At 37.2% G+C, this 26,529-nt stretch overlaps 1 protein-coding gene and 1 long non-coding RNA gene across 29 annotated transcripts in view; one reads left to right on the top strand and one right to left on the bottom strand.

Annotated features, from left to right (window-relative positions):
• Positions 1-25,513, top strand: part of LOC133249238 (uncharacterized) — a 60,873-nt gene extending 35,360 nt beyond the window's left edge. The window contains exons 3-5 of the long non-coding RNA XR_009736884.1: positions 338-438; positions 6,757-6,925; positions 25,395-25,513. This is a non-coding gene — a long non-coding RNA (uncharacterized LOC133249238). The remainder of the gene's footprint in view (positions 1-337; positions 439-6,756; positions 6,926-25,394) is intronic.
• The window catches only part of CAMK2D (calcium/calmodulin dependent protein kinase II delta), a 308,198-nt gene that overhangs the window by 2,196 nt on the left and 279,473 nt on the right, over positions 1-26,529 (bottom strand). For 20 of the 28 annotated variants that reach the window (XM_061419307.1, XM_061419313.1, XM_061419325.1 and 17 more), the window contains 4 exons: positions 10,358-10,433; positions 5,122-5,216; positions 2,834-3,062; positions 1,020-1,117 (listed from right to left, as the gene is read on the bottom strand). In XM_061419307.1, coding sequence (XP_061275291.1) covers positions 1,051-1,117; positions 2,834-3,062; positions 5,122-5,216; positions 10,358-10,433 — 467 coding nt within the window. In that variant the 3' untranslated portion in view covers positions 1,020-1,050. Of the gene's footprint in view, positions 1-1,019; positions 1,118-2,829; positions 3,063-5,121; positions 5,217-10,357; positions 10,434-26,529 lie in introns of those variants that run through there. The other 8 variants (XM_061419320.1, XM_061419334.1, XM_061419333.1 and 5 more) reach the window with 2 other exon arrangements.

The raw sequence follows: 26,529 nt of genomic DNA, 5'->3' as shown, positions 1-26,529 counted from the left end.
ATCTTTGCGGCCGTTAAGAGAGAAAATGATGTTAGACAATACTGATTTCCTGCATTAATCTGTCAATTTGTTCACACAGAGCAAAGCTAAAAATACTCAGGCTGCAATCACATGATTAAATATACAGTTTAAGCAGTCATGCTTACCAGATAAATTAATAAATGAATCGTATTATTTGGTTGAAAGAGACTAAAAGTTTAACTTCGTCTTTTAGCTTTCGTCACTATTCTTAGACTCCACTGGATGTCAACCCTAAAAGTCAATTTTACAGCCTCAAGAATAGGGAATGTGGGATTACTCTTATTTAACCAGAGGTCTTCTTTCTTTAAACCAACAGCTGGGAGCACTATTTCTTCCAAGCTTGGACAAAGTTCAGGGCTTTGACTGGGGAACAAATTCACAACGCTGCCACACGTATCTGAATCCTTCCAATCCAAGGTAAGAAGCCAATCTTAAACAACAACACAGGCATGAATTTAACTACAGTCAACTTTCAATTATCCTCTGGAATTAACTCACTTTGTGAGTTCTAAATTTCAGCCTGACTTCCTCCTTGTGGTCAAATACCATTAAACTTGGCCAGGCACAGCAAATTAATGTACTTATTAACCTTAGCTGAGTGCAGAACAGGAACTGTAACCTCCTGAAAAAACAGACATCAAAGGATCCTAGAGCCGGATATAAATTAGATCTGGATAATTGAGAGTTGTCTGAATTGACCCAGATAGAATTGACTTTTGATGTGAGAACTCCACAATATTTGAAATGCCACGATCTATATGCTGAAGGTAGGGTCTTTTCAGCACTTAATACCTTGAAAATAAGGGTTATGCTACACAATGTTACCAAACGTTAGACTCAAGAGCTCATGCAGAAAATGCTGTGGATTCTCAAAGACCTTTTATGGTTTTCATTGACTACAATGCAAGAAAATATCCTCAAAGAGAGGAAAAACAGCCATGCAGCTTTTCAGTCATTAGCTCCAATCACAAAGTATCACGGAGCGAGATGTTACTTACAAGACCCATATGTGTGAATGGTTTTCAGGCCTTAGATGTATTGCCACAAAGAGGTGCTTCCTGAGAAGTTTTCTTTCCCATTTGGAATACAAGGTGGCCTATTAAGAGAAGCCTCACTTAAGCCACCTGGCATAAAATGAAATTTTCTCAAGTAGGCTCTATCCATAAACACTACAGGGAATTGTAGAAAAACTAACCTTCTAGTACTGAAGGAAAGTAATCCTTTCTGTAGTAGCTGGCAATTGGTACTGTACCTCTTTGGGGTAAAAAACTCAGAAATGCACAAAGATAGGCATCTTCATTATTGTTACAGTTCTCCTGTCTTTTAATTACTTATACATATATATTTATATATATATTTTTTGGAGTGAATTTCAACCTTTCTTTTTTTTCCTTCTTGACCCACTTTGGACAAATCCAACACTGATACATAATAAGGCTAAACAGAAGGCCATGTGAAAACCACTGGTGGGACATTATTAAACTAAGACATCTTGGTTCTCTGGAGTGCATTGAATGGCTGTTTGTGTGGTTTTGACTACCCATCCCAAGGCCCCCAGATACGAATAGGTGAGAGAATCTGAAATGAGGTCAGCAGCTGGCTGAACTTCTACCGAGTCTGAACATGCTTTCTTGTCCTCATCTCACTACTCTTACTCGACACCACCATAATCCCCTTTACGCCACCTGGAGGTAGCCTCCTGGACCCACAGTCCTACCACAGGGAGCTGATGGCTGATGCTGAGCTTTTCCTCTTGATGCTCCTTGAACTTGGACTGTGTTCCTTTTGTTCTATTTTGCTAAATTCCACTCCTCACTTGAGACTGCTCAAAATTCTGTCTTCTCTACAAAGCATACTTCCAACTTGTTATAAGCACTTTGCTGCATGGGTTATCCATTCCCTTCTACTCTGAAGCTGATTATGAAGCTTTAGTATTTTCTTTGGTATTGGTGATATAACAGTGTCTTTCACCTTGCATTTTATCTGGCACAAGGTAAGCACCTAGATGATATAAATGGAAGAGCAACCATGACCTCTGAGGTAGAGTGGTATAGTGAGAAAGATGCTGAAATATGTAATACTTGCATTTTAAATGCTATGTTCCATAAGTTTCTAATATCCTAATAGAGTGCCAGTAGAAAAATCTATGAAATGAAGCTCCTTATATGATACAGTCAGCCCATAGTATCTGTGGCGGATTAGTTTGAGAGCCCCCAAGGATACCAAAATCTTCAGATGCACAAGTCGTTTATATAAAATAGTGTAGTATTTCATATAACCTGCACCCATCCTCTCATGTACTTTAATCTCTAGAGATTACTTGTAATTGTTAATACAATCTAAATGCTATGTAAATCATTTACCTGCAAGGCAAATTTAAGTTCTTCTTTTTGAAACATACTGGAATTTCTCTACTACTGAAATTTTTTGATCCAAGACTGGTTGAAACTATGTGTGAGGAACCTTTGAGTAAAGAGGTTTGACTGTTTTGGCCATTTTAGAAACTTTTTCCTTCCACGTCTCCTTCCTCTGCCAATATGTGACAATGAAGTTGTATAAATTGTTTGCCTTATTACATGAATTCTCCCTGATTTAACCCTATCTAAAATGACTGTATACTTTCTAGGGCAAGTTTCAACCAACAAATAGCTAGTCTGATCTTCCCAGAGAATTATAGACTGCTATGGATTCCCACCAGTATAACTAACCACTAGCGTTAAATAACAGATGCTGTGCTATTCACAATGGAATACGTAAAAGACGCTGACCATGGGCGTATTAACAAAGAAGCTGACAGCCTGGAAATATTTACTTGATGGGTACTGTTGGCGACCCCGAGCGATGAAAATGAACGTTCTGCCACTTTCCATCCCGGCGGTGCCACACACGTGTCTCTTCCGACTGCATTGTTTTTGGCATTCCACTGCCATCCATGTACTGGGTGAGCCTAATGTACGCTATGCAGGCAGCATCGTCGCCCACCAGGTGCACATGAGGGTTCAGGATGATGGTGTGGATGGGTTTATTGCTTTTGGACAAAGCTGGAAGAGAAGAACATGGAAAAGAGAGCTTAGTTTCTATGCAGAGTAAACCGAAACCAATAACAACTTCCCTTGGGACCAATAAATAGAATGTCATTCATTCATTCAACTATTCACTAACGCAAAGAATTGAGTGCAAAGTATAAAGAAAAATAGCTGAAGTAGATACAGTCATTATTTTCTTTGTGGTTAAATTGTACGCCACTCAAACTTTGGGTGAAAAAGCTGGAGAGACATAATTATTTATAATGGGAAGTGGTTAGGAACAAGCCATAAAATGAACAGAGGTGGAGGAGGGCTGGCCCAGGTGCACAGAGCAGCTTATTTTTCCAATAAAGAACCGCTGGGACAGTTGACAGGATTTCCTGTGGGCTGTTTTTTTTTTTTTTTTTCCCGCCAGTTGGTAAAGTACTTGGGGCAAGGGAAATACATCATGTATTAAGCATGGAGACTGCTGTCTTCTAAATAGGCTGGCCATGGTGTGAATCAGTTTCCCCATCTCATCCAGTGGCTCCTTTATTTAGTACAGTCCATTCCAGTAGTCCAATTATGGTTAGCCAGTAAAAATCCAAAATTTGGTGTTGGCCATATAGCCTGATTCTGATCCTCTAGCTCTCTCCTTTGACTGAGCAGCCGTCAGTAGGCTCCGTGCTTGCCTGGTGGCTCAGACGGTAAAGCGTCTGTCTACAATGCGGGAGACCCGGGTTTGATCCCTGGGTCGGGAAGATCCTCTGGAGAAGGAAATGGCAACCCACCCCGGTACTACTGCCTCGAAAATTCCAAGGACAGAGGAGCTTGGTAGGCTACAGTCCATGGGGTCGCAGAGTCGGACACGACTGAGCGACTTCACTTCAATAGGCTCCAGCCCTTGTTGTTTTGACAACATCTATTTATTCTGACTGTTCAATGACTAAGAGATGAAGATTTAGTGCAGATATTGATTGATGCTACTCTCTTTGATCACTAAAACAGGCAGAACTGTTTTACCTGTTATCCAAACATATCCTTCATTCTTAGGAACAATCTGAATTAATTACTTACTGCTACAGTCTGATAAAAAACAATATCCCATTATTATGAATATGTATTTATGGAGAGTAATGAAGTACAGTGTTATGTTGAGGTAGGTTACAATATTAATGGGTTCATTATTCTTTTACTACAGATGAGGTGGTATCAAGCATCAGCCTACTGAAAGAAACATTACGACATGCTGTCAATCACAGCACGAAACAGAGAATATGAGAACATTTATTGAAGTTTTGTTAAGGCCAGTTTACCACATAATTATCTTTGTTTCCTTGCAAATATCTAGTGCATATAAGAAAAAGCAATTCATTGAATGTGAAAATGTGTGCCAACGCAAATATTCTTGTTAATGCTTATAATTACTGGACATAAACCTGATTATCTGAATCATTGCTATGATTCCTCTTTAATTCATAAAAATTTTATTGCAAAAGGTAAATTTACTCCCTGCATCATGCAAATACCTTATACCTAATGTCTTTAGGAGAAGGATAAGAGGAACTTCTCTTTTATAGTTTTTTTGGTGACCTGGAGGATTTCTGCAGGTGTTTCTTTTATTTTATCTGATACCATTAAAATTCTTGTAATCTGAATAAATATTTACCTCATTACTCATCTTAATACACATTTTTACCTTGGAAATGAGCACTGATTATTATTCTTGAAAGCACCCTCTATGGCAAATATTCTGGCATGCTGTAGTTTGTCTTATTTTTTCATATAAACAATGTTTTGAAAACCTAAAATAATTAAATACTTTTTGGTGACTCATTTCACAGCGTATATTATATATTTACTGGGACTTCTATGGAGTGTATTTAATCACCATCACTTTTTATATAAAATTAGGTATTTTTCAAAACATACCAAAGCTTATGGCTATTGTGTTTTTTTATTTCAAATTACAAAATTATGATGTAGGATGCTGGACTAAAGTAAGAATGCTCATTGCAGGAAACAGCCAAAGAACCTAGAAATTCTGGAGAAATTCAGAGAAGCTGGAAAAGGCATGCTATTAAAGTAAATGTACCATTTTCAAAGTAGAATCGATGAAAGTCCATCCCTTCCACTAAATTACCCAAAGCTTCGGGTTCAAAAGCAGTAAGGCCTGGGTCACAGATTTTTCTGTAGGAAAAAAAAATAAAATAAATGAGTTAATGTATTTTGTTGTTTCACACATATCCATTTTTAATTTATCAAACAGTCACTGAAGGAAAGAGTCTTAAAAAACAGTACAAACATAAAGTTTCTATCACAGGCCTTCCCAGGGTGGGTTGAAGAGAAAACCCTAAAAAAGAATTTTGCAGTGACCTCAGATAAGGGCAAGATAATACAACCAGTTCCAGCAGCTGATGATCTATAATGCTTTAGGAGTTTCCTTTGAAACATTTCTAATTTTTAATTTGCAAGGGGAGTTCTCTAGGCTTTCCCGTTTTTATAATTCCCTAGTTTTCTAGTTATTATAAGTTTATTTTTGAAATGCTCTCCAAGTCTGAGTCAATCTCTAAGTCCTATAAAATACACTTTGCCTTGGAAATTAAATATTTTTGGAATAATGTGATACTATCTACATCATGCCAAACAGTCATTTAGACTGATGTGAAGGTAAGTGTCACACCTTGCAGTTTCTGGCAATGTCCTTAAACTTTAAATACAAGCTTAATTAACTTTTATAATTGAGAGATTCAGATGCACATTAGTTTACTTTTTAATCCTAGAATTATGATTCAAGAAAAAAGATACCATTTTAATGGTATATTCAGGGAAAGCCAATAGGCTTTCTTGAAAAAAATTCAACAAAGCATTTGTTAAATACCTACTATGTAGCAAATATTCTTTGAAAGAAACACAACAGTTAATACTTGAGTGGAAATAAACACAAAGTGCCCGAAACCCAGGTCATATGTGAGAAAGGGAAGATTTAAGAGAGAATTTGAGCTGCGCTTTCTGCAGTGAGAGTTTTCCAGGTATGTGGAGGGGTAGGCGATCTGGATTTCAAGAATTTAGTAGTTCACAAACTTAGATAAAAAGAATGCATACTGAAAGATTTGGGACCGTTAATTTAGTGAGGCTTCATCTAATTTCCTACAGAAATTCCCCATGTGGGAGACGAAAAGTTAAAATGTTTTTAACAAGAATACAAGTTTTAAAAAGATCATTATGGTTCTTAAAAGTACAGCTCGTAGAATTTTGGAACTGATTCTTTTAAAGAATAGTTTTAAAGTAGAAAACACTCTTTAAAGTAAGATATCACAGTGGTTTATTCATTGTGGTAAAGAAAGCCTCAGGTGCGGATAGGGTGGGAGTGGGTAGAGATTTTTAAACTTTAAACACCTCAGACTTCCTGGTGGGCAGGTATTAAAGCTCAAAGTTAAATATCTCTAAGAAGCAAAATGGCAAGAACAGCGTTCCCGTGGTAACAGGGCTTGTTTTCTGCCAGGGGCTATTACATTCCCTATAAATAGACTTTTGGCTGTCAACATTACTGAATCAAAATTTTTTATTACTTTATATCAGCACCAAAATCATCTGAGGATCACTGTACTATGATGGCTCTTTTTACCCAACCACTGAGTTTTCAACATAGTTGAAAACCTGTTAACGTGTTCTTTCTCTCTGTTTCTACGTAAGTAAGTAATGAATGTATCTCTCTCTCCTATCACAGGCTTTGGACTAATAAGAGTCACAAACTGCTCCTTGACCCGTGGGGGTGCACACTTCAAACAGGTGTTCTAAAGACCAGCTGACAGCTTTACCAATACATCCTACCATCCCCAAATGGAAGGTGCTCTGGGTTAACTACTGGACCTGAGTATACAAAATCAAGCCAGAAGGTAGGAAAAGGAATTAGTGAGCTGAGGAACTGAATTATTTAAAACACCCTATTTTAAAGTGTCTGAGAATGCAGCAGGTGCTGTATTTCGCCACTATGGCCTGGCCAGCAAACTCCACTATTCCACAGGGGAAAGCTATCGACATATTTTCTTTAAGTGTATGTTTGATGAATCATATGGGTCTAACAAAGTTATATCAACCAAAAGAATAAAAGAGAGCTGGTCCTATGGTGCAGGATTCTAAACAACTCTTTAACAACTATTCACCTGTTTAATTTTCCAACAACAAATAATATGTTTTAAAATCCATTTTTTACTATTTATTTCATTCTAAATATACTCTTACTGGTGCTACTGCTGCTGCTAAGTCACTTCAGTCGTGTCTGACTCTGTGCGACCCCATAGACGGCAGCCCACCAGGCTCCCCCGTCCCTGGGATTCTCCAGGCAAGAACACTGGAGTGGGTTGCCATTTCCTTCTCCAATGCATGAAAGTGAAGAGTGAAAGTGAAGTCGCTCAGTCATGTCCGACTCCTAGCGACCCCATGGACTGCAGCCTTCCAGGCTCCTCTGTCCATGGGATTTTCCAGGCAAGAGTGCTGGAGTGGGGTGCCATTGCATTAAATTTAACACACATTAAATTTATAAGAGGCAGTCCTGGGATTAATTTAGTTCTTATATTCAGTTACTGTCTTCCATACTTTATATTTGGTTATCTATTTGTAACTGATAAAAAATATCTTATTATATAAAATTTGGAAAGAAGCAAAAAAAAAAAAAAAAAGCCCACAGTTTCATCTCCTAGAGGCAGTATCTTTTGTTCACAATTTTTGTCCCTGTTTAAAATTCAAAATCCATGCTCCTGTTAAATTTTTATAACTAGAAATACAGGGTTAAAGTAGTAATCTGGACCTTTATAAAATTTCTGGTATATAGTAATTGTGACCCACCACCATGGAAGTGTCCCCATTATACCCCGTCAAGGGTGGGAAAGCCACTGGTGTCCTGCCCTCTGTGGTTAGCAGGGGTTTTGTTCCTGCTCATCTGAGGGGCAGAGAACCTCCTACATTCAGATCTGCACTTGATTAGTGGGCATCAGTAGGATCTCATTTAGTTTGTCATTTATATTTCCTCTTTTGCTAATGGTCAGATCAGGTCCTTTACCTATTTTTTCCACTTTCCAATCTTATTGTCTCAATATAAATTAATTTTAGGTACATTTTACAAATATTTTGTTAGTTTTATTTTGGCTTTAAAAATTAAAATAGGTAAGTTCTCTCTCTAGGTAGCCCAATCATTTTCCTTTCCCATGTCTATGAGTCCCCTGCTTTTAAACTTACACCTTTCCAACCAGAGAGCAATCTCATTTTTTTAACATCTAACCCTTTCATTCAAGAGGACCTATCAGTTCAGTTCAGTTGCTCAGTTGTGTCCAACTCTTTGCGACCCCGTGAATCTCAGCACGCCAGGCCTCCCTGTCCATCACCAACTCCCAGAGTTCACTCAGACTCACGTCTATCAAGTCAGTGATGCCATTCAGCCATCTCATCCTCTGTCGCCCCTTTCTCCTCCTGCCCTCAATCCCTCCCAATCAGAGTCTTTTCCAATGAGTCAACTCTTCGCATGAGGTGGCCAAAGTACTGGAGTTTCAGCTTTAGCATCATTCCTTCCAAAGAAATCCCAGGGCTGATCTCCTTCTCAATGGACTGGTTGGATCTCCTCGCAGTCCCAGGGACTCTCAAGAGTCTCCTCCAACACCACAGTTCAAAGCATCAATTCTTTAGCTCTCAGCTTTCCTCACAGTCCAACTCTCACATCCATACATGACCACAGGAAAAACCATAGCCCTGACTAGACGGACCTTTGTTGGCAAAGTAATGTCTCTGCTTTTGAATATGCTGTCTAGGTTGGTCATAACTTTCCTTCCAAGGAGTAAGCGTCTTTTAATTTCATGGCTGCACTCACCATCTGCAGTGATTTTGGAGCCCCCAAAAATAAAGTCTGATACTGTTTCCCTGTCTATTTCCCATGACGTGATGGGACCAGATGCCATGATCTTCGTTTTCTGAATGTTGAGTTTTAAGCCAACTTTTTCACTCTCCTCTTTCACTTTCATCAAGAGGCTTTTTAGTTCCTCTTCACTTTCTGCCATAAGGGTGGTGTCATCTGCATATCTGAGGTTATTGATATTTCTCCCAGCAATCTTGATTCCAGCTTGTGTTTCTTCCAGCCCAGCGTTTCTCATGATGTACTCTGGATATAAGTTAAATAAGCAGGGTGACAATATACAGCCTTGACGTACTCCTTTTCCTATTTGGAACCAGTCTGTTGTTCCATGTCCAGTTCTAACTGTTGTTTCCTGACCTGCATACAAATTTCTCAAGAGGCAGGTCAGGTGGTCTGGTATTCCCATCTCTTGAAGAATTTTCCACAGTTTATTGTGATCCACACAGTCAAAGGCTTTGGCATAGTCAATAAAGCAGAAATAGATGTTTTTCTGGAACTCTTGCTTTTTCCATGATCCAGCGGATGCTGGCAATTTGATCTCTGGTTCCTCTGCCTTTTCTAAAACCAGCTTGAACATCTGGAAGTTCATGGTTCACATATTGCTGAAGCCTGGCTTGGAGAATTTTGAGCATTACTTTACTAGTGTGTGAGATGAGTGCAATTGTGCGGTAATTTGAGCATTCTTTGGCATTGCCTTTCTTTGGAATTGGAATGAAAACTGACCTTTTCCAGTCCTGTGGCCACTGCTGAGTTTTCCAAATTTGCTGGCATATTGAGTGCAGCACTTTCACAGCATCATCTTTCAGGGTATAAATGGAAAGTTGAGAACTGATTTTTATCTCCACTCAAATAGCTAACTTATAGACCCACATTCTTTGCACGATAATCCTCCATGCCCTATTTATTTGAAAGTTTTATTTTTATTTGCTCAAAGTGACTTCCTCTATACCTATAGTGTACTTTAACATTAGAATCCTTTCTTTAAAGAACATTTTATTTAAGAGACAAACTCCTAAAAGAGATGAAGATAAAGTTCAGCTGTACTGGATGTTGCCTCCTGATCTCTCTCTGTCCCATCACCTCTGCAGACGGTGAGGAAAAACACGCCTAAACCCAGATGCACTTTTTCTGTGCTTTCCTGTTGCTTGTGTTTTTAACCTCATGGACTGCTCTGCTTGGAAAGCCTTCTCTCACATGGAGATGAGCTCTGACAAAGAAATCCCCAGTTTTCCTGTCAGAAGTCTAATCTTCTCTCTCTGCATTCTTAAATATACTTGTTTCTCTCCTGGGGCATTATACCTTGAAATGAAGCTACTGTATCAAGCCTGGGTTGAATATACATGAGTTCAGGTACACTGAAGAATGCATTCATATAGAAAACACTTAGTCATATGCATGAAAGCAAAATAAATGTGCCTCTACTCACGTGTAAGCTTCAAAGTCCCCATTGTTGATAGCTTCGATCAGTTGTTCAGTGACTTTGATAATCTCTTGCTTTCGTGCTAAAGGCAAAGACAAAGAGTTGGGTGAGAATAAAGGGTAGAAGCCATATCAGATTATTCTAATGATACTGCTATTTTCCTCAACAGGGTACTTCCCATTTAAGACAGCCCTCTCAGAATCGCGGTGTTTTCCTCTCTACAGTCTTGCTGCCCAGAGCTCTCAGATCAATGTTAGGTCCTTGTTCCAAGAGCCTGGCAGAAACAGCAGGAAACTGTTCTCAGGCCCTACTTCAGACCTGCAGCTGCACAGTCTAACTTTAACAGGACCCCTGAGTGAGCAGGTCCATGTTGGGCAAGCACCACTGCATCCCCTTTGTTAGAAAATGACATTCACCTGGAAGGTCAAGGCTGTATTTTTTTTTACAAATTAGTTTTTATTATCTTTATCTCAACATGATTGAGTTTATGAACCTTTTTCTCTTGCCATTAACAACTGTGTTATTTAAAAAGACAAAGTATCATGTTACTAATATGTCTTTCTTCATAGTATTGCTGAAATGCATTGAGGCATTTAATTTATATAAAATTATTTTACTGTTTAGCTCAACTAACTCTATGAAAGGGGACGCTAACACTGTAATTGCCCTCATATGTAGATAAATGGCCTTCCGTAAACTGTAAATTGGAAAAACAATGTGTGAATTAATGCTATGGATGGAGCTAGAAACCTTCCTATATAGCTGTCAACACTAACATCAAACATGATTTGCTTCTATTCCAAGCCCACAACTGGTAAAATTGTTAATATAGTTGACTTGGCTCAAATTCCACCTATTTCATCTGCCTCAAGTGTTCTTTTCCTTTTTGGAAAGCCTACTTTGTATTATTTGGCAATTAAGGATATACTATATACCATGACAATTTCTTTAGTTAAATTATTACTAAACTTGGTTGACTCTCTAATGTCTTCCTAGTTAGATTAAAAGCTCCCTGTGGGCAAAGAACATGTTATTTCTTTGTATCCTCTAAAAAGCTTTATCCAATGTCTTTAATAAAACAGATGCTCAATAAGTTTGTGAATTTGGTCAACTGATGTTGAAAACCATTTCCTGATTTCAGAACATTATTCTCTTACTAGCGAAATAAAAGCATGAAATATTTTAAAAATTAAATTTCACTGAATTTTAAGAACATTGTGGTACTTCCTTAAGTCACTGGAAATAAACAGGGTAATCACTAAAAGTTATTTCCACTCTATTATAGTGAGGTAATAGGGCTGCTGTTCATCATAGAAAAAACTGAAGTCTGGTTTTAGTTCTTACTGATTAAAGGCAACCAGTTTGCATTTTTAATGAATCTGATCTTTTTAAAGTACATTCTTAACCACAAACTTAAATGTTTATACTCACTTTCAAAACTCCAGGTTATCTAGCTTTAAATATCCCTTATTTAAAATAAATGTTCTGCAAAATCTAACTTGACTTCATTGAGACTATCTGAGACTACCTTATAAAATATGGTCTGTTGATAAAATGGTTACTAACAATGTCAAGGTTGATAGTATAAATAATTATCAGTATATAGGTTAGATTGCATACTCAGTTATTTCATTTATATTGAAAAAAAATAACATAGTTTCTTAGTTCCTAAACACACTTAAAACATTTCTTTCCCATGCTCTTTTGATGAATGAATAGCTATAATATACCAAATATGAAAACATACTGACAGAGGTAGTGTCAGGGAATAATTCTATAACACGGATGGTGCCAATGGCACATTTTAGCTTAAATTTATTTAGGCAATAGGAACTTCCCTGGTGACTCAGATGGTAAAGCGTCTGCCTACAATGCGGATCTGTCTCTGGCCTCAACAGTGTGAACATCTGGCAAAAAGGCATGACAGCTGACCCGATTCCAGAATATACAGGACACTGGTGTGGGGGAGCTCAGAAAATGAAATTAGGAAAATGTGACTATACAAAACTTACTCCTTGTATTAAATCCTCGTTTAAAATGAATAGATTCCCTAAGACACTGTGTGGCTAATCGGTAAAAACTATAGTTTAGAAAACAATGTCAGTTTTTTAGAACAGCAAAAAAAAGGAAAAACGGATGTAAGATTACTGCCCTTTGAAGAGCTTCATTAGGCCAACTTAGTTTACAAACTGTGAGAAGTTCAGAGTCACTCTCTGAAAGTCTCTGGGTTCCTTCACAAGCATAGTATGGTATTAGAAACACGGGGTATACATGGCCTCGTCTCACTCTGAACTGCTGTGCAAATACTCACTAGCTCTTCAACAGTTGGCATCCCTGCAACTGGCTTAATCTTCATCCTGCATAATCAAAGTGACACAAGTTGCCTTCTTAGTTCTTATGTTCAGAAACAGTGGTGCTGGAGCTGGCAGGACGGCAGATGGGAGGTGGCCAGGATGCCTCTGTGCTGCATCATCATAAAAACGTGAGGCTCTTGGCTTGGGAGGGGCCTGGAACTCAGGAATCTTTAGAGTGCTTATTTCCCCAGAGCAAAGGCGAGTGAGTCAGGGCAGCTCATGACAGCTGACTCTTTAAAGGAAAGCAGGAGGCTAGGGATGAATCATTTGTATGTAGTAGTCTGTTGTGGTTGGAATGGTTGCCACAGTGACTTAGAGGAAGATGGAGGGTTTGGTTCTAGCCAGGTCTCGTCTCCTCCGCAGTGAGGCTGAGGGATGCTCGCTGGGTGAAGTTGCCTCAGTGCCTCCGTTCTGTGGGGAGGGCCATTTTCCTCTAGCTCACCCTCTCCCTGAGAGAACGTGATGGCCACTATGGAAGAAGTCCAAGTGGGGCATCTGGGATGTGTCACTAACTACACTAGAGGTGAGGGAAGGGTGTACCAGGAAGGTGTTCCCTGAATACCCGAGGCTTCTACCTTGTGGCTAACCATTTAATCACAGAGAACTGATTACTGAATAGTTTTAGTGATAGAATTGAGGTGCTCAAGCCTATACCCACAGGTCCTACAGGAGACTTCCAGGTTCCTAGGGGAAAGGCAGGAGAGAAAAGCAAATGGGAGAAATATTCCAGATCCTGAGTACAATCACATCCCATGCAATTCTGCAAAAGAATTGCAAATAGCGTCATGTTCCAATTCATATTTTTTGGCTCTTTATTGTTCTAAAGAAGCCTGGAAGAGTAAAGAGTGTGAATGGTCCAAGTATTCAAAACAAAACAAACATCCCTAGGAACTGAGAGTGATTATATGATAAAATAACTAATAGATTTCAACATTTCTCAAGCAGTATGAGATCTGAGCATCATGGCAGTTCCCTGAGATATGCAGACAGATGTTACCCCTCTTGTTAACAAAGAAGTCGAGAATACAGGTACTGCCCAAAGCCACAGAGCTTGCTGATTAGTCCCTTACACCATCTTGAAATATTCTTGTTTCATTTCTCCCAGCTTTTCTTATCAATCATCTGATCACAGCATCTCAACTCACATTTGCCACATGGACTTTAAATGTTTCAATTCCTTTTAAAAGGCAGTCTGAGGCCCTCTTACCATATACTGTTATCCCTACAGTTCTGTCTATACCAGCGCTTTAAATCGCTGAATATCCCATGACTCCCAGGTTGTTCTAGACTGTTCCTCTAGGTCTGTATGTCAGCGCCTACTTTGGAATTTCCATTTGGATATCTCAAATGCATCTTGAACCCAACATACCCTAAACTGAGCATATGAATTTCTGTCACCTATTTGCTCTTCCAGGGACCTCATCCTGGTGAATGGCAACATCCATCCATTTACACAAGCCAGAAAGAAACCTGAGAATCATTTTTGATTCCCTCATCCCACCTCTCCCAATCCAGTAGTTCAAGCCATACTGAGTTTGCCTTTTAAAGGCCTTACACATTAATCCACTTCTTTTCTTCTCATCACTCTAGTACAACCAACCATTTCTTATCCAGAATAAATAACTAAAGAGGGACTATTAAACCTTGTAAAATCTAAACCAGGGAAGCCCAGGTGTATATGTGTGTGTATAGATATACACTCACAATGTATACAAGTATACAATGGAATACTACTCAGCCATAAAAAGGACACAATAATGCCATTTGCACCAACATGGATGGACCTAGAGATTATCACACAAAGTGAAGTCAGAAAGACAAACGCCATATGATATCACTGATACGTGAAATCTAAAATACGACACAGACGAACTTACCTATGAAACAGAAACAGACTCACAGACAGAGAGAAAAGACCTGTGGTTGCCAAGGGGTGGAGGAGGCATGGATTAGGAGTTTGGGACTACAGATGCAAGCTATTATATACAGAATGGATGAGCAACAAGGTCCTACTGTATAACACAGGGACCTATATTCAACGTCCTCTGATCAACTATATGGAAAGGAACAGGAAAGAGTGTATACGCGTTATAACTGAATCACTTTGGTGTACAACAGAAATTAACACAACATTGTAAATCGACTGTAATAAATTGAACAAATATTTGTTCTGTTTAACTAGTACTTCCACATTCATGGAGTTACTGGGTACTTGCCTGCCAGAGACTTGAAGGACACGGGTGTTGAGTGACTTGTTCAAGTCATCCAGTCAATTCAAAAGCTGTGCCAGGACTGGAACTTTATTTGGCTGAGGTGTTTGTCTGCTGTTTAATTCACTAATCTATGTTCTTTCCAGCCCACAGTACCTAATTCAATATTTTGAAATCATAAACTTAAATGAACCACCTAAATGCCTTTGCACTTTCTCTGGCAAGGTGACTGACAACTTAATTACTGGGCCAGAGTTGTAATTAATTATTACACCAATTCAAAAAAATTGGATCTCCCATGGTTTGTCTTTTTCCATGCTGCCATTAACAAAAACAATGGTTTGGAATAGTTATTATCTTAGGAAAATATACAAATTAGGATCATTCTCATGCTCTTGGTAGTTTTATCGAAAAAGGTACCTGTCAACTCAGCTATGTTTGGAGTTTCCTGTGGAATTAACAGCTTGTTTCTTAGTCACTTTTTATTTCATTAATTTCATATATTATTAACAGTTGGGAGAGTAATTTCCATTATTTTGGCTTTTAAAATCAAAGTCAAGGATTCTGGAGTTGATTGGGTTAATAATTTACAATATTTTATTCAAATATAACACCTGGAAAGTACCAAATTTCTATTCAAGATTGCTTTCAAGTAGCTCACTTACCCAAAAATCACCTGTTCAATAACATCAATATTTCAGCCTTTTAATTGCTGGAGATCTTCAAGATTTAAAAGATAAATTATTCAAATCATCTATGTACTTTGCTCTATAAAAAACTACTCTTAGTTTCAAAGTATAAATTGTTAATTGGGGAAGAAGTACTATTTAGTCCTGTTACATTGCTATGGCCTGATAATAAATGATTAACAAATATTTAAAAACAGAAATGTATGGCACTGAAATCATTTGGTGTAAGTGAAAGTATGTTTAGATTTTTTAAAAAAGGTTTGTGACAATATCATTGGGTTACAAAATATGGCTGTGTCGATGAGTTTGAACCTGAAGATGAAAAAAATTTACTATTTACTACTTTTTAAAAAGGATTAAAGTATTTGTAAAGTATTTATGAGGATTTTCATTAAAAATGGCTTAGATACACGTTTCAGAGGCTAAAGAAGCTGTATGAGAGCAAACAGAATGTCTGCTGATACGAGAGCACTCAGTGCAGCCACACTTAAGTAACTGGGTAACAGTTCTGCCACCCCAGCTGACCTGCAGAAGCTAGAAATAGGACAACATTATGAATATATTAAGATGTTTTATTAATAAGACTGGTGTCACACCACTTCCAGTTAAGAGTTGACTGGTTCAAAGATTCATGTCAACTGCTTAGATTGAAGATTAAAATTGTACTCTTTAAGTATCAGGCTTATATACTTGCATAACAAGAGAAATATTAAGCATTCTCTAGAGGTATTTCTTTCTTCCACTGAAGAACTAAATAAGGTGACAATCAAAACTATTGTCTCAAAAGAAAAAATCAGATTTATAGAAAAGACAATGAGAGGGTTTTTAAATATGTGGAAAGTTCTTTTTAGCCTTTTTTTTTTTTTTTTTGAGGTGGTGTATTGTCATGAAGGAAATACAGCTTTTCCTAAATCTTGGAACTATAACGATTCCAACTAACCCCTCCAATCAATTTTACATGATATTAGCCAAAACAGGTCAAAAGTTAAGGTCAACCTGCTAATGCTCTGTCCTTCAGTATGAATATGCAGCAGTGTCAAATACTGAGAAGGGTTAAAATTCTGTGCAGCCATGAGGATAGGTATATTCTTCAATGATTTCTACTACTGTTGCTTAGCTTATAATTAATTTATCTTCTTTTAAATAACTTATTCTTTTATAAAAAGTATAAAATTAGTTCACACAAACACCGAGTTCAGTGAAAAAGAATTCACTATATTCTTAGACAAGTTTATTTATAACTACACCTTCCTGAATAATTGGTAGATTCATGAGTGCTCCCTTGCAACAAGAATGCAGGAGGGTAGTAAGACACAATCCTCTGTGTTACAGAACCATCTTATATCTTTTTTCATTTTGCAAAAGACAAAAATAAAAACCAACCAAACAAAAAGATCCATCAAAATTAATTGAAGTGTGGTTATCTTTGGATTTTTTTGAGAAAGAGCTAGTAAAGAATCCACCTGCAATGCAAGAGACCTGGGTTTGATCACTGGGTTGGGAAGATCTGGAGGAGGGAATGGCAGCCCACTCCAGTATTCTTGCCTGGAGAATCGCATGGATGGAGGAGCCTGGCGGACTGCAGTCCATGGGGTCACAAAGAGTTGGACACGATTGAAGCGACTTAGCACACAGAACAGCACAGGCTAACTACAGTTATAAAAATATGTTACTCTGTGACATTTATTGAGTCCCATATGATATTTTTTAAAGGTCTGTTCCCTGTATTTCCAGCTTCACCCAAGTTACTAATCATATTTCAGCACTGCTCGCACCAGTGTGCCTCCGTGAAGTTGAAACTAAGCAGTTTTCTCACCCACCACTGTACAGATTACACAAATACTTTAAGAACAGCATTATACTTTCTTGTGTAAAATAATATTCATCTCATTTTGACCCATTCCCCTTGACAAGACTGACAAGATAACTCAGCAGATTTTACTACCACCCAAGAAAACTCAGCAGCATCTGCTATCATTGTAATCCCACACTTTCTGCTAAAAATTTCTCATCTTCAGCAGCTTTCATTGCAAAGTCTATCATTATCCAATTCATGCTTCCTGAAGCAATGAATGGGAATTGCAAGGGCAGATCATGTCTAGTGTGGTGGAAAGAAAAGAGGCCAATTCACAAAACATGTCATAGAACCCAGTCCCACCCATACATTTTTTTAAAGACCTAGAGCATCTACAATCAACAGTAAATTAGGGAACTAATGAAAAAAGTTTATGGAACAAATAACATATTTAAACAATTTTTTTCAATTATGGGAAAATAATAGACTCTCAATATGTCAATTGTGTTAAAAAAATGAGTTTGTTAATGACATTGTAGATCCAAAGGCCAGGGCCCAATGTAATATATGTGCCTACATGCCTTAACTGATGATCTGAAGAATTTTATAGCCTTCTGAGATGCCACGCCATAGACTGAAAAAGCCCAGCAGTAGTCAGTCTGGATAAACTTATAATGGCTTATCACAACTTGCAAGATATACTTAGGTTTGGGAGAAAATAACTTCCCATTTTCACCACACACACAAACATATACACACATTCACAAAATGATGTGAGTTCCTGTGATTCTTCTGAAGTCCTCAGGCATTTGACAGAGAGCAGTGATAAGACTCTGAGGACCAAGAGTCATGTCCATGGTTGGTTGCTACATTTTTTTAAAACTTAATTTGGGAGGGTGAAAACAGCCTTTCAGACCAGAAGTTCTTAAATGGGTCCTCATGGCTAATGGTTTTTTACTAAACTGATACCTCACACTGGACTATGTCACCAGTTTAGCTCTGAGATACTCTGCTCAAAATTCAGCTTAGAGAATTCATTTCAAATATGTGGACCCAAAATGTTGCCTGTCATTTCAGTAAAGTACTATTGAGTAATTGTTGCTGCCATCAAGCCATCAGCCACTGCAGCCACCCCTCATGATGTACCCTGAGGGGAACACAGGATGGAAAACACCAGAACACTGACCCTAGATAATGACGATGCATATCAAAAGGAGAATTTTACCAAGTTCAGACTCCTGCATCTTCCCATACACAGAAAAGCACTAAAATCATTAACTTGAGATATCTGGGTTTTTTTTATGATTAGTAGTAATCTTTTGATGTTCCACCACATTTCTTTTACTTTTCCAGCAAAAACTAGCTACCCTTCCTCCTTGCTTACTTCTTGAGAGCAGTTCCTCAGCACTATCTGAGAGGTTGCCTCCGAGGCTGCGGTCCTCAGAAAGATCCTCAAACAAAACATTAACTATCAGCTTTTAAGTTATACATTATTTATCTAGTCAACAAGTATTTATTGGAATATCCTGGTTAAATTTTATGGGACCAGTAAAATTACTCTTGTTTTAATCAATGCAAGTACAGTAAGAATTAAATTTATGATTCATATATCACTGAACTAACAACATATGACTGTTTTATTTATTCTGCTGCTGCTGCTGCTGCTAAGTCGCTTCAGTCGTGTCCGACTCTGTGCGACCCCATAGACGGCAGCCCACCAGGCTCCCCCATCCCTGGGATTCTCCAGGCAAGAACACTGGAGTGGGTTGCCATTTCCTCCTCCAATGCATGACAGTGAAAAGTGAAAGTGAAGTCGCTCAGTCACGTCCGACTCTTAGCGACCTCATGGACTGCAGCCTACCAGGCTCCTCCGTCCATGGGATTTTCCATGCAAGAGTATTGGAGTGGGGTGCCATTGCTTTCTCCGTTATTTATTCTAGGATGTATTATAAATATAAATGATGGTAAGATGTAATTTATAGTAAATACATATTTGTGAATATGAAATACTGTTTTTTATTTGTTGAATTAAAAAAAGAACACTAATCAAAGACACCATTTAGGTTATTTGATGAATAATTAACAGTCCACAAATATAAATTTGGAAATCCCAGGAGGAGAGACCACTGGGAATGCCTATAAAGGTTATCTTTAGCACTTGCGTAGACAGATTATATACAACACATCACAAACCATCAAAGAGGAAATTCTTCAATAGTTCACAGCATGCTCATGTTAGAAAATTCAAGTTGTACTAGAATTTTAGACTCTAAGGACCTTAATACTCAGATACAGGGTCTTGAATATTTATCCCAAACAAATGTTTTATCTTCCATAACAAAAAGCACATTTCATTTTTATTAACTATTCATATATTTAAACAGCATTAATAAAGACAGTATGATATTGGCACAAAAACAGAAATATAGACCAATGGACCAGGATATAAAGCTCACAGATAAATTCAGGCACCTATGACCACCTAATCTATGACAAAGGAGGCAAGCACATACAATGGAGAAAAGACAGCCTCTTCAGTAAGTGGTGCTGGGAAAACTGAAGAGTGATATGTAGAAGGATGAAATTAGAACACTCCCTAATACCATACACAAAAATAAATTCAAAATGTGTTAAGGAAGTGAATGTAAGGCCCGACATTATAAAATTCTTACAGGAAAACATAGGCGGAACACTCTTTTGACATAAATCACAGCATGATCCTTTTTGACCCACCTCCTAGAGTAATGAAAATAAAAATGAAAACTAAGAAACAGGACCTAATAAAACCATAAACAAGATAAAAAGATAACCCTCAGAACGGGAGATAATATTTGCAAATAAAGCAACTGACAAAGGACTAATTTCCAAAATATACAGATGGGTCATGCAGCTCAATAAAACAAACAAACAAACAAACCCAATCAAAAAATAGATAGAAGACCTAAATAGACATTTCTCCAAAGAAGACATAAAGATAGCCAACAAACACATGAAAAGATGGTCAATATCACTAATTATTAGAGAAATGCTAAGCAAAACTACCATAAAGTATCACCTCACACCCCTCAGAATGGCCACCATTAAAAAATCTACAAACAATAAATGCTGGAGAGGGTATGGAGAAAAGGGAACCCTCTTGCACTGTTGGTGGGAAGGTAAATTGATACAGTCACTATGGAGAACAGTATGGAGGTTCCTTAAAAACTAAAAATAGAATTACCATATGACCCAGCAACCACACTACTGGGCATATACCCAAAGAAAACCATAATTCACAATGACACATGAAACCCAATGTTCACTGCAGCACTATTTACAATAGCCAGGACATGGAAGCAACCTAGATGCCCATCAGCAGAAGAATGAATAAAGATGTGGTACGTATATACAGTGGAATATTACTCAGCCATAAAAGGAACAAAACATTTGCAGAAATGTACATGGATCTAGAGACAGTCATAGAGTGAAGTGAGTCAGAAAAAGAAAAACAAGTATCATTTATTATAATGCATACACATGGCTAAGGTCCATGGGGTTGCAAGGAGACGTAACTGAGGAACTAAGCACAGTGGAATCTAGAAAAATGGTATAGATGATCTTATTTGCAAAACATAAATAGAGACACAGACACAGAGAAGAAATGTATGGATACCAAGGGGAAAGTGAGGAGTGGGATGAACTGGGAGATTGGGATTGACATATATGCACCATTAATACTATGTATAAAACAGGTAACTAAAGAGAATCCATTGTACAGCTCAGGGAACTCTTACTCAGAGCTCTGTGATGACCTACATGGGAAGGAAAGCCAAAAAAAAGAGGATATATACATATGCTGTACAGTAGAAACTAATACAACATTGTAAAGAAACTACACTAAAAATCAACTAAAAAATAGCATTAGTAAGTTGCAACTTAGTCTCTTTTATTTTTTTTTTAACTTATTAAGGTTATAAATGAAGAGCTTCTATTTCTTGAACAGAGATTTAAAAACACGGTTTCATACGCTCACACTGTTACTACACTGGTCACAAAACCTCTAAAAAAAAATTACAGGAGTCTCTTTGAAGTAAGCCATCATTTCTGTCATTGAAGACTGTTAATCTTTTCAGAGGTAATTTTTTAGCAATATCTTTACATTTTTTCCCCTTAACTCTATATAATACAATATTTGGTTACAATATTGTAATTCTCAGTAAAGTAGGCTAAGTGGAGAGTAAAAATACTCTGCACTCAAAATAGCTATCACCACAGCACGTTATTTCCCCCAGCTGAAAACATTTTCAAGTTCAAACTGAAAACAAATGACATTTTGGAGCAGAATTTCTTTCTTTCAAAATTTGAAAACACATAGTGATGATGGGTTTTTGTCTATTACTCAAACTTGCCCATAAATCTAAAATTCTCTTCTAACATTTGCCATCTGTGTTTTGCTTCAGATATAGTGTAAATAACCACATGTAGTGATGTTAACAAAGACACCAATAATCCTGTAATGAATTATTTCAAGAACCAACAAATAACAGATCTTCTACACTTAAGCTGTTAACTTCTGTCATGATGGTTTGCTTTTCTCTGAGGAATCAATGACTTGGGTAATCAGTCTCTAAGAGGGATATTTTATGTTATAGTTCTCGAGAGAATTTGCTTGAGAAGTAATTTGGCATAGGCATGCTCCTTTTAAAATGTATTTTACTTTTGTCAAAAACAATCAGTCTACATACTTTTCTTTTATTCTCATCAGGGATAATCAAGACACACTCAGAATAAGCCAATTTTTCAAAACACCTGAAAACATTCAGGGATAAAACAATCAGTTTAAATGAGGGAAGACAGAGTCATTACTTAAAATATCTTCTGTTTAATTAAAAACAGAATATGTCTCTCAAAAATTTTAATAGTTTAAAACAAAATTAATCCAAAAACCTTATAATTAATTCATTAACTTACTAAGTGCCTACTATATGGTATCATGGAGGCAAAAAATGGTGAATTAAAATAATCTGTGTAAAATTCATGACAAGTTAATATTGTTACCTTAATAAAAGCTTTTTAAAAATATTGGCTTTTGTTTTAACCCAAAAGTGAATTTATTTTCTGTATGTGGGCAGCTTCTATGTTTGCTTATATATATAGACTGGCTGGATTCTATATTGTGGATCTTAAAATTTACTTATCAAAATAAATGGCTTACAATATAGAAACACTGAAGCTACAGTGAAAAACACAGATCCCTTTAGATTTATAGACTCTTTTAATAATGAACTTCTGTGTGTATGTCATGTATTCACAGGAAACAATGGCCAGAGATCATGTAATTAATTTTGCTATCATGGGTCAGGCATTTAACAAATATCTGCTCTAGTCAACATGACCATGTTTTGATACTGTTATCATTGTTAGGTTTGAACCATATGAAATTACCACTTTTGAAGGTAAAAAATGGTTAAGTACTGAGACATCATTACCACCACTGTACACAGTGTGACTCAGAGAGGTTTACATGGGCAGCTGGATTGCTTCGCTGATAAAAGGCTGGCTGTAATTCAAACCTACTATATTTGACACAAAAACACCTGCTCCATCCAAACAGGAAAGAGGATCCTGTGACTTACTTTTTCAATTTTCATTTTCTATATTTTTAGTTCCTAAATTATGGGGTAGAGGCAGGGAACATGTAGACAAAGGTCTATAAAAATAAAAAAGTTGGGATGTGATCATAACTTATAGAGAATTCTAGCCTTTTGAGCGGCTACTAGGACATGGTATAGTTGATTGTCCATCATGTTTCCTTCCTCCTTCAATTAAATACTTATTATTCCTACTATCAATAACCTCAGATATGCAGATGACACCACCCTTATGGCAGAAAGTGAAGAAGAACTAAAGAGCCTCTTGAAAGTGAAAGAGGAGAGTGAAAAGTTGGCTTAAAGCTCAACATTCAGAAAACAAAGATCATGGCATCCAGTCCCATCACTTCATGGTAAATAGATAGGGAAACAGTGTCAGACTTTCTTTTGGGGGGCTCCAAAATCACTGCAGATGGTGACTGCAGCCATGAAATTAAAAGACGCTTACTCCTTGGAAGGAAAGTTATGACCAACCTAGACAGCATATTAAAAAGCAGAGATATTACTTTGCCAACAAAAGTCCGTCTAGTCAAGGCTATGGTTTTTCCAGTGGTCATGTATGGATATGAGAGTTGGACTGTGAAGAAAGCTGAGCACCGAAGAATTGATGCTTTTGAACTGTGGTGTTGGAGAAGACTCTTGAGAGTCCCTTGGACTGCAAGGAGATCCAACCAGTCCATTCTGAAGGAGATCAGTCCTGGTTGTTCATTGGAAGGACTGATATTGAAGCTGAAACTCCAATACTTTGGCCACCTCATGCGAAGAGTTGACTCATTGGAAAAGACCCTGATGCTGGGAAAGATTGAGGGCAGGAGGAGAAGCGGACGACAGAGGATGAGATGGTGGGATGGCATCACCGACTCAATGGACATGGCTTTGGGTAGACTCCAGGAGTTGGTGATGGACAGGGAGACCTGGTGTGCTGTGATTCATGGGGTTGCAAAGAGTCGGACACGACTGAGTGACTGAACTGAACTGATTCTTACTATTGCCAAACACTGGTCTAGATACTGTGGCTAAAGATATAGACAAAACAGTCAAAAGTCTGTGCCCTGAAGAAATTTATATCCCAGTAGGGGAAAAGAGCCAGATAATGATATATCTAGGAAAGGAGGAAAGCAGAGAAGGAGAATGGCAACACTGGATTTGGAGGCTAACAGTTTAAAATTAAGGTCATCTAGGAAGATCTGAGAGGATATAACATTTGATCAGAAACTAAAAAAAGAGAAGCAGCAGCAAGCACATGGAATCTATATCAGGACATATCAGGCAGGAAATGGCAAGTGCAAAGGCCTTGAGGCAGCAACCTGTTTGCTATGTGTCAGGATAGTGTTCCTGAGACATAATAGGAGATGAAGTCAGATAGTAAAGAGAGGTATGACTGGAAGAGGTCCTGATCTCTGAGCATCCTATAATCCATTCTAATTGCAATAGTAGCCACTAGAGAATACAAACCAGAAACAAGACATGATCTGACACACTGTAAAAGCATCTCTTTGACTTTTATCTTGTGAACTGACCACAGGAAGGTAATACCAAAACAGGCTGACTGGCTAAGAAGTCATGTCAATAATGTAGGCAAATGATGTTCATGCTGTTGTGGACCAGGGTGATGGAAATAGGTCTAGTGAGCAGCAGTCAATTAAAAAAAAAAAAAGAACTGAGTGTATACTGATTTGACAAACAGGAAAATCTATAGGACGGACTGACTGCCAAGCCAACAGGATTTGCTGATATGATAGACCGGGTGTAAAAGCAAAACTGAGGAGACCAAAAATCCTCCAATACCTATAACTAAAACTGTCTTTTTGTAATAAATACAATGCTACTTTTCATATGATGTACTGGCAAACTTAACACTGACCAATGGAAAAATGTCACACTATTAAACATCAAAAGAAATAAAGACAGACTACCTAATTCACTAAGCGTTATTCGTGTATCTTGGAAGAAATAGTCTTTAACATAGACTAAAATTTGAATGCAAAACAGCCATTCATTAGGGAAATACATTAGCAGATATGATTTCATTAAACAGTGTACTAGATGACGGATAACTCCTTGAGGGAAAGGGTAAGCCATCTTTTAGTCTCAGCCTAGTCTGTCGTATCCAGTACATAGTAGGTGTTCAATGATTTTTTAAAAAAGAACTGCACGAATCCAAATTTTTCAAATATTTTGTTAGGAATCACATTTGTTACATGCAACTGAAATTTTCTGTACTTCCTCACATATGACTATTTGTAGCTATGTTCTTATGTTTATTTTTCGATGAACATATTATTCCTTGTTTCAGAGTTATCTGGATACAAGCCAAAAACAAAGAAACTATGTTATCATGCAGAATCATCTTTATCTTTTCTAGGCCTGCTCATGAGGGCAAGAAGTCTGGCTGGTGCCTCCTTAGTGCTCCTTACACTGTAAGTGTGGTGTATTTGTTGCACTAAATTAAATAATGAAAATACTATTCCAAAATAAATAAAAACCATTCACTTCTAGACCGTCTGCTCTATAAAGCATCTTCATTCAGTAATGCTTTCTCTGCTTCCCCTGTAATATTCTCAATATATGGGTCTGAAATGGATGGATTTATAAGCTGGTGGAATGGATTAAAAATGCACAGGACCAAGATTTGTTTCTCTGACCACTTTAGAACTAGTTTCTCCTGAAAAAAATCAAAGGAACTATTTTGCAGAAATCCATACTAAAAAAAAAAAAAAGTAAGGCCATTTCACTGACAAGATGAATCACTAAAGAATATAAACATATACTTTCACATAACTTCTAGATATGTTTAATTAGTAGGGAATAATACAAACTCAGCAAAGGACGCTAAAGTGATTATTTTACTAAAGTAATTATTTTATTCTAATAAATAATTTCAGAATTATAAAGCTTATAGTTAAAAATATTATTTAAATTCTGTATAGAAATGCATAAGTCAAATAATAGTTTTAGATATTAAGTAATTTTATATAGTAGATGTTTTAAAAACATGAAATATACCCCCAATAATAATTCTTACTGGAATTTAATTAAAGTACTAATTTTATAGTCCATTAGTACTATAATAACTTTGGATATACAGGTCAGTAGACAATTTTTTTCCCATTTTAATAACATTCCCTAAAACTGCAGTGATTTATTCCTATAAGCCCAGTGATCTAATTCAACTTTGAATTAAATGTCTATTTATAATTATTCTCAATAGTTTATATTATTAACATATATTACTTTACTATATATTATTTTATAATGTATAACTGAAAATACTTTTAAAATATGGACCTTACTAGTACTGCATTAAAGTGGTATAGGAAAAAACCCCTGCAATTCTGTATTATTGATTTCATCATCTCTAACCTGGGGAAAGCAGAGCCACAGAGAAGTTATGCAACTTGTTTAACGCAAGTTGTATAAAAGCTGGAACTAGAAACAGAGTGTAGACTCCAGATTCTACCCTGGCGAATTCCAGCAAAAATCAGATCTTTGCTGGTGTT

The sequence above is a fragment of the Bos javanicus genome, chromosome 6 (genome assembly GCF_032452875.1).
Source record: "Bos javanicus breed banteng chromosome 6, ARS-OSU_banteng_1.0, whole genome shotgun sequence".
Classification (NCBI taxonomy): Eukaryota; Metazoa; Chordata; class Mammalia; order Artiodactyla; family Bovidae; genus Bos; species Bos javanicus.
This window is presented reverse-complemented; position numbering and strand designations above follow the sequence as displayed.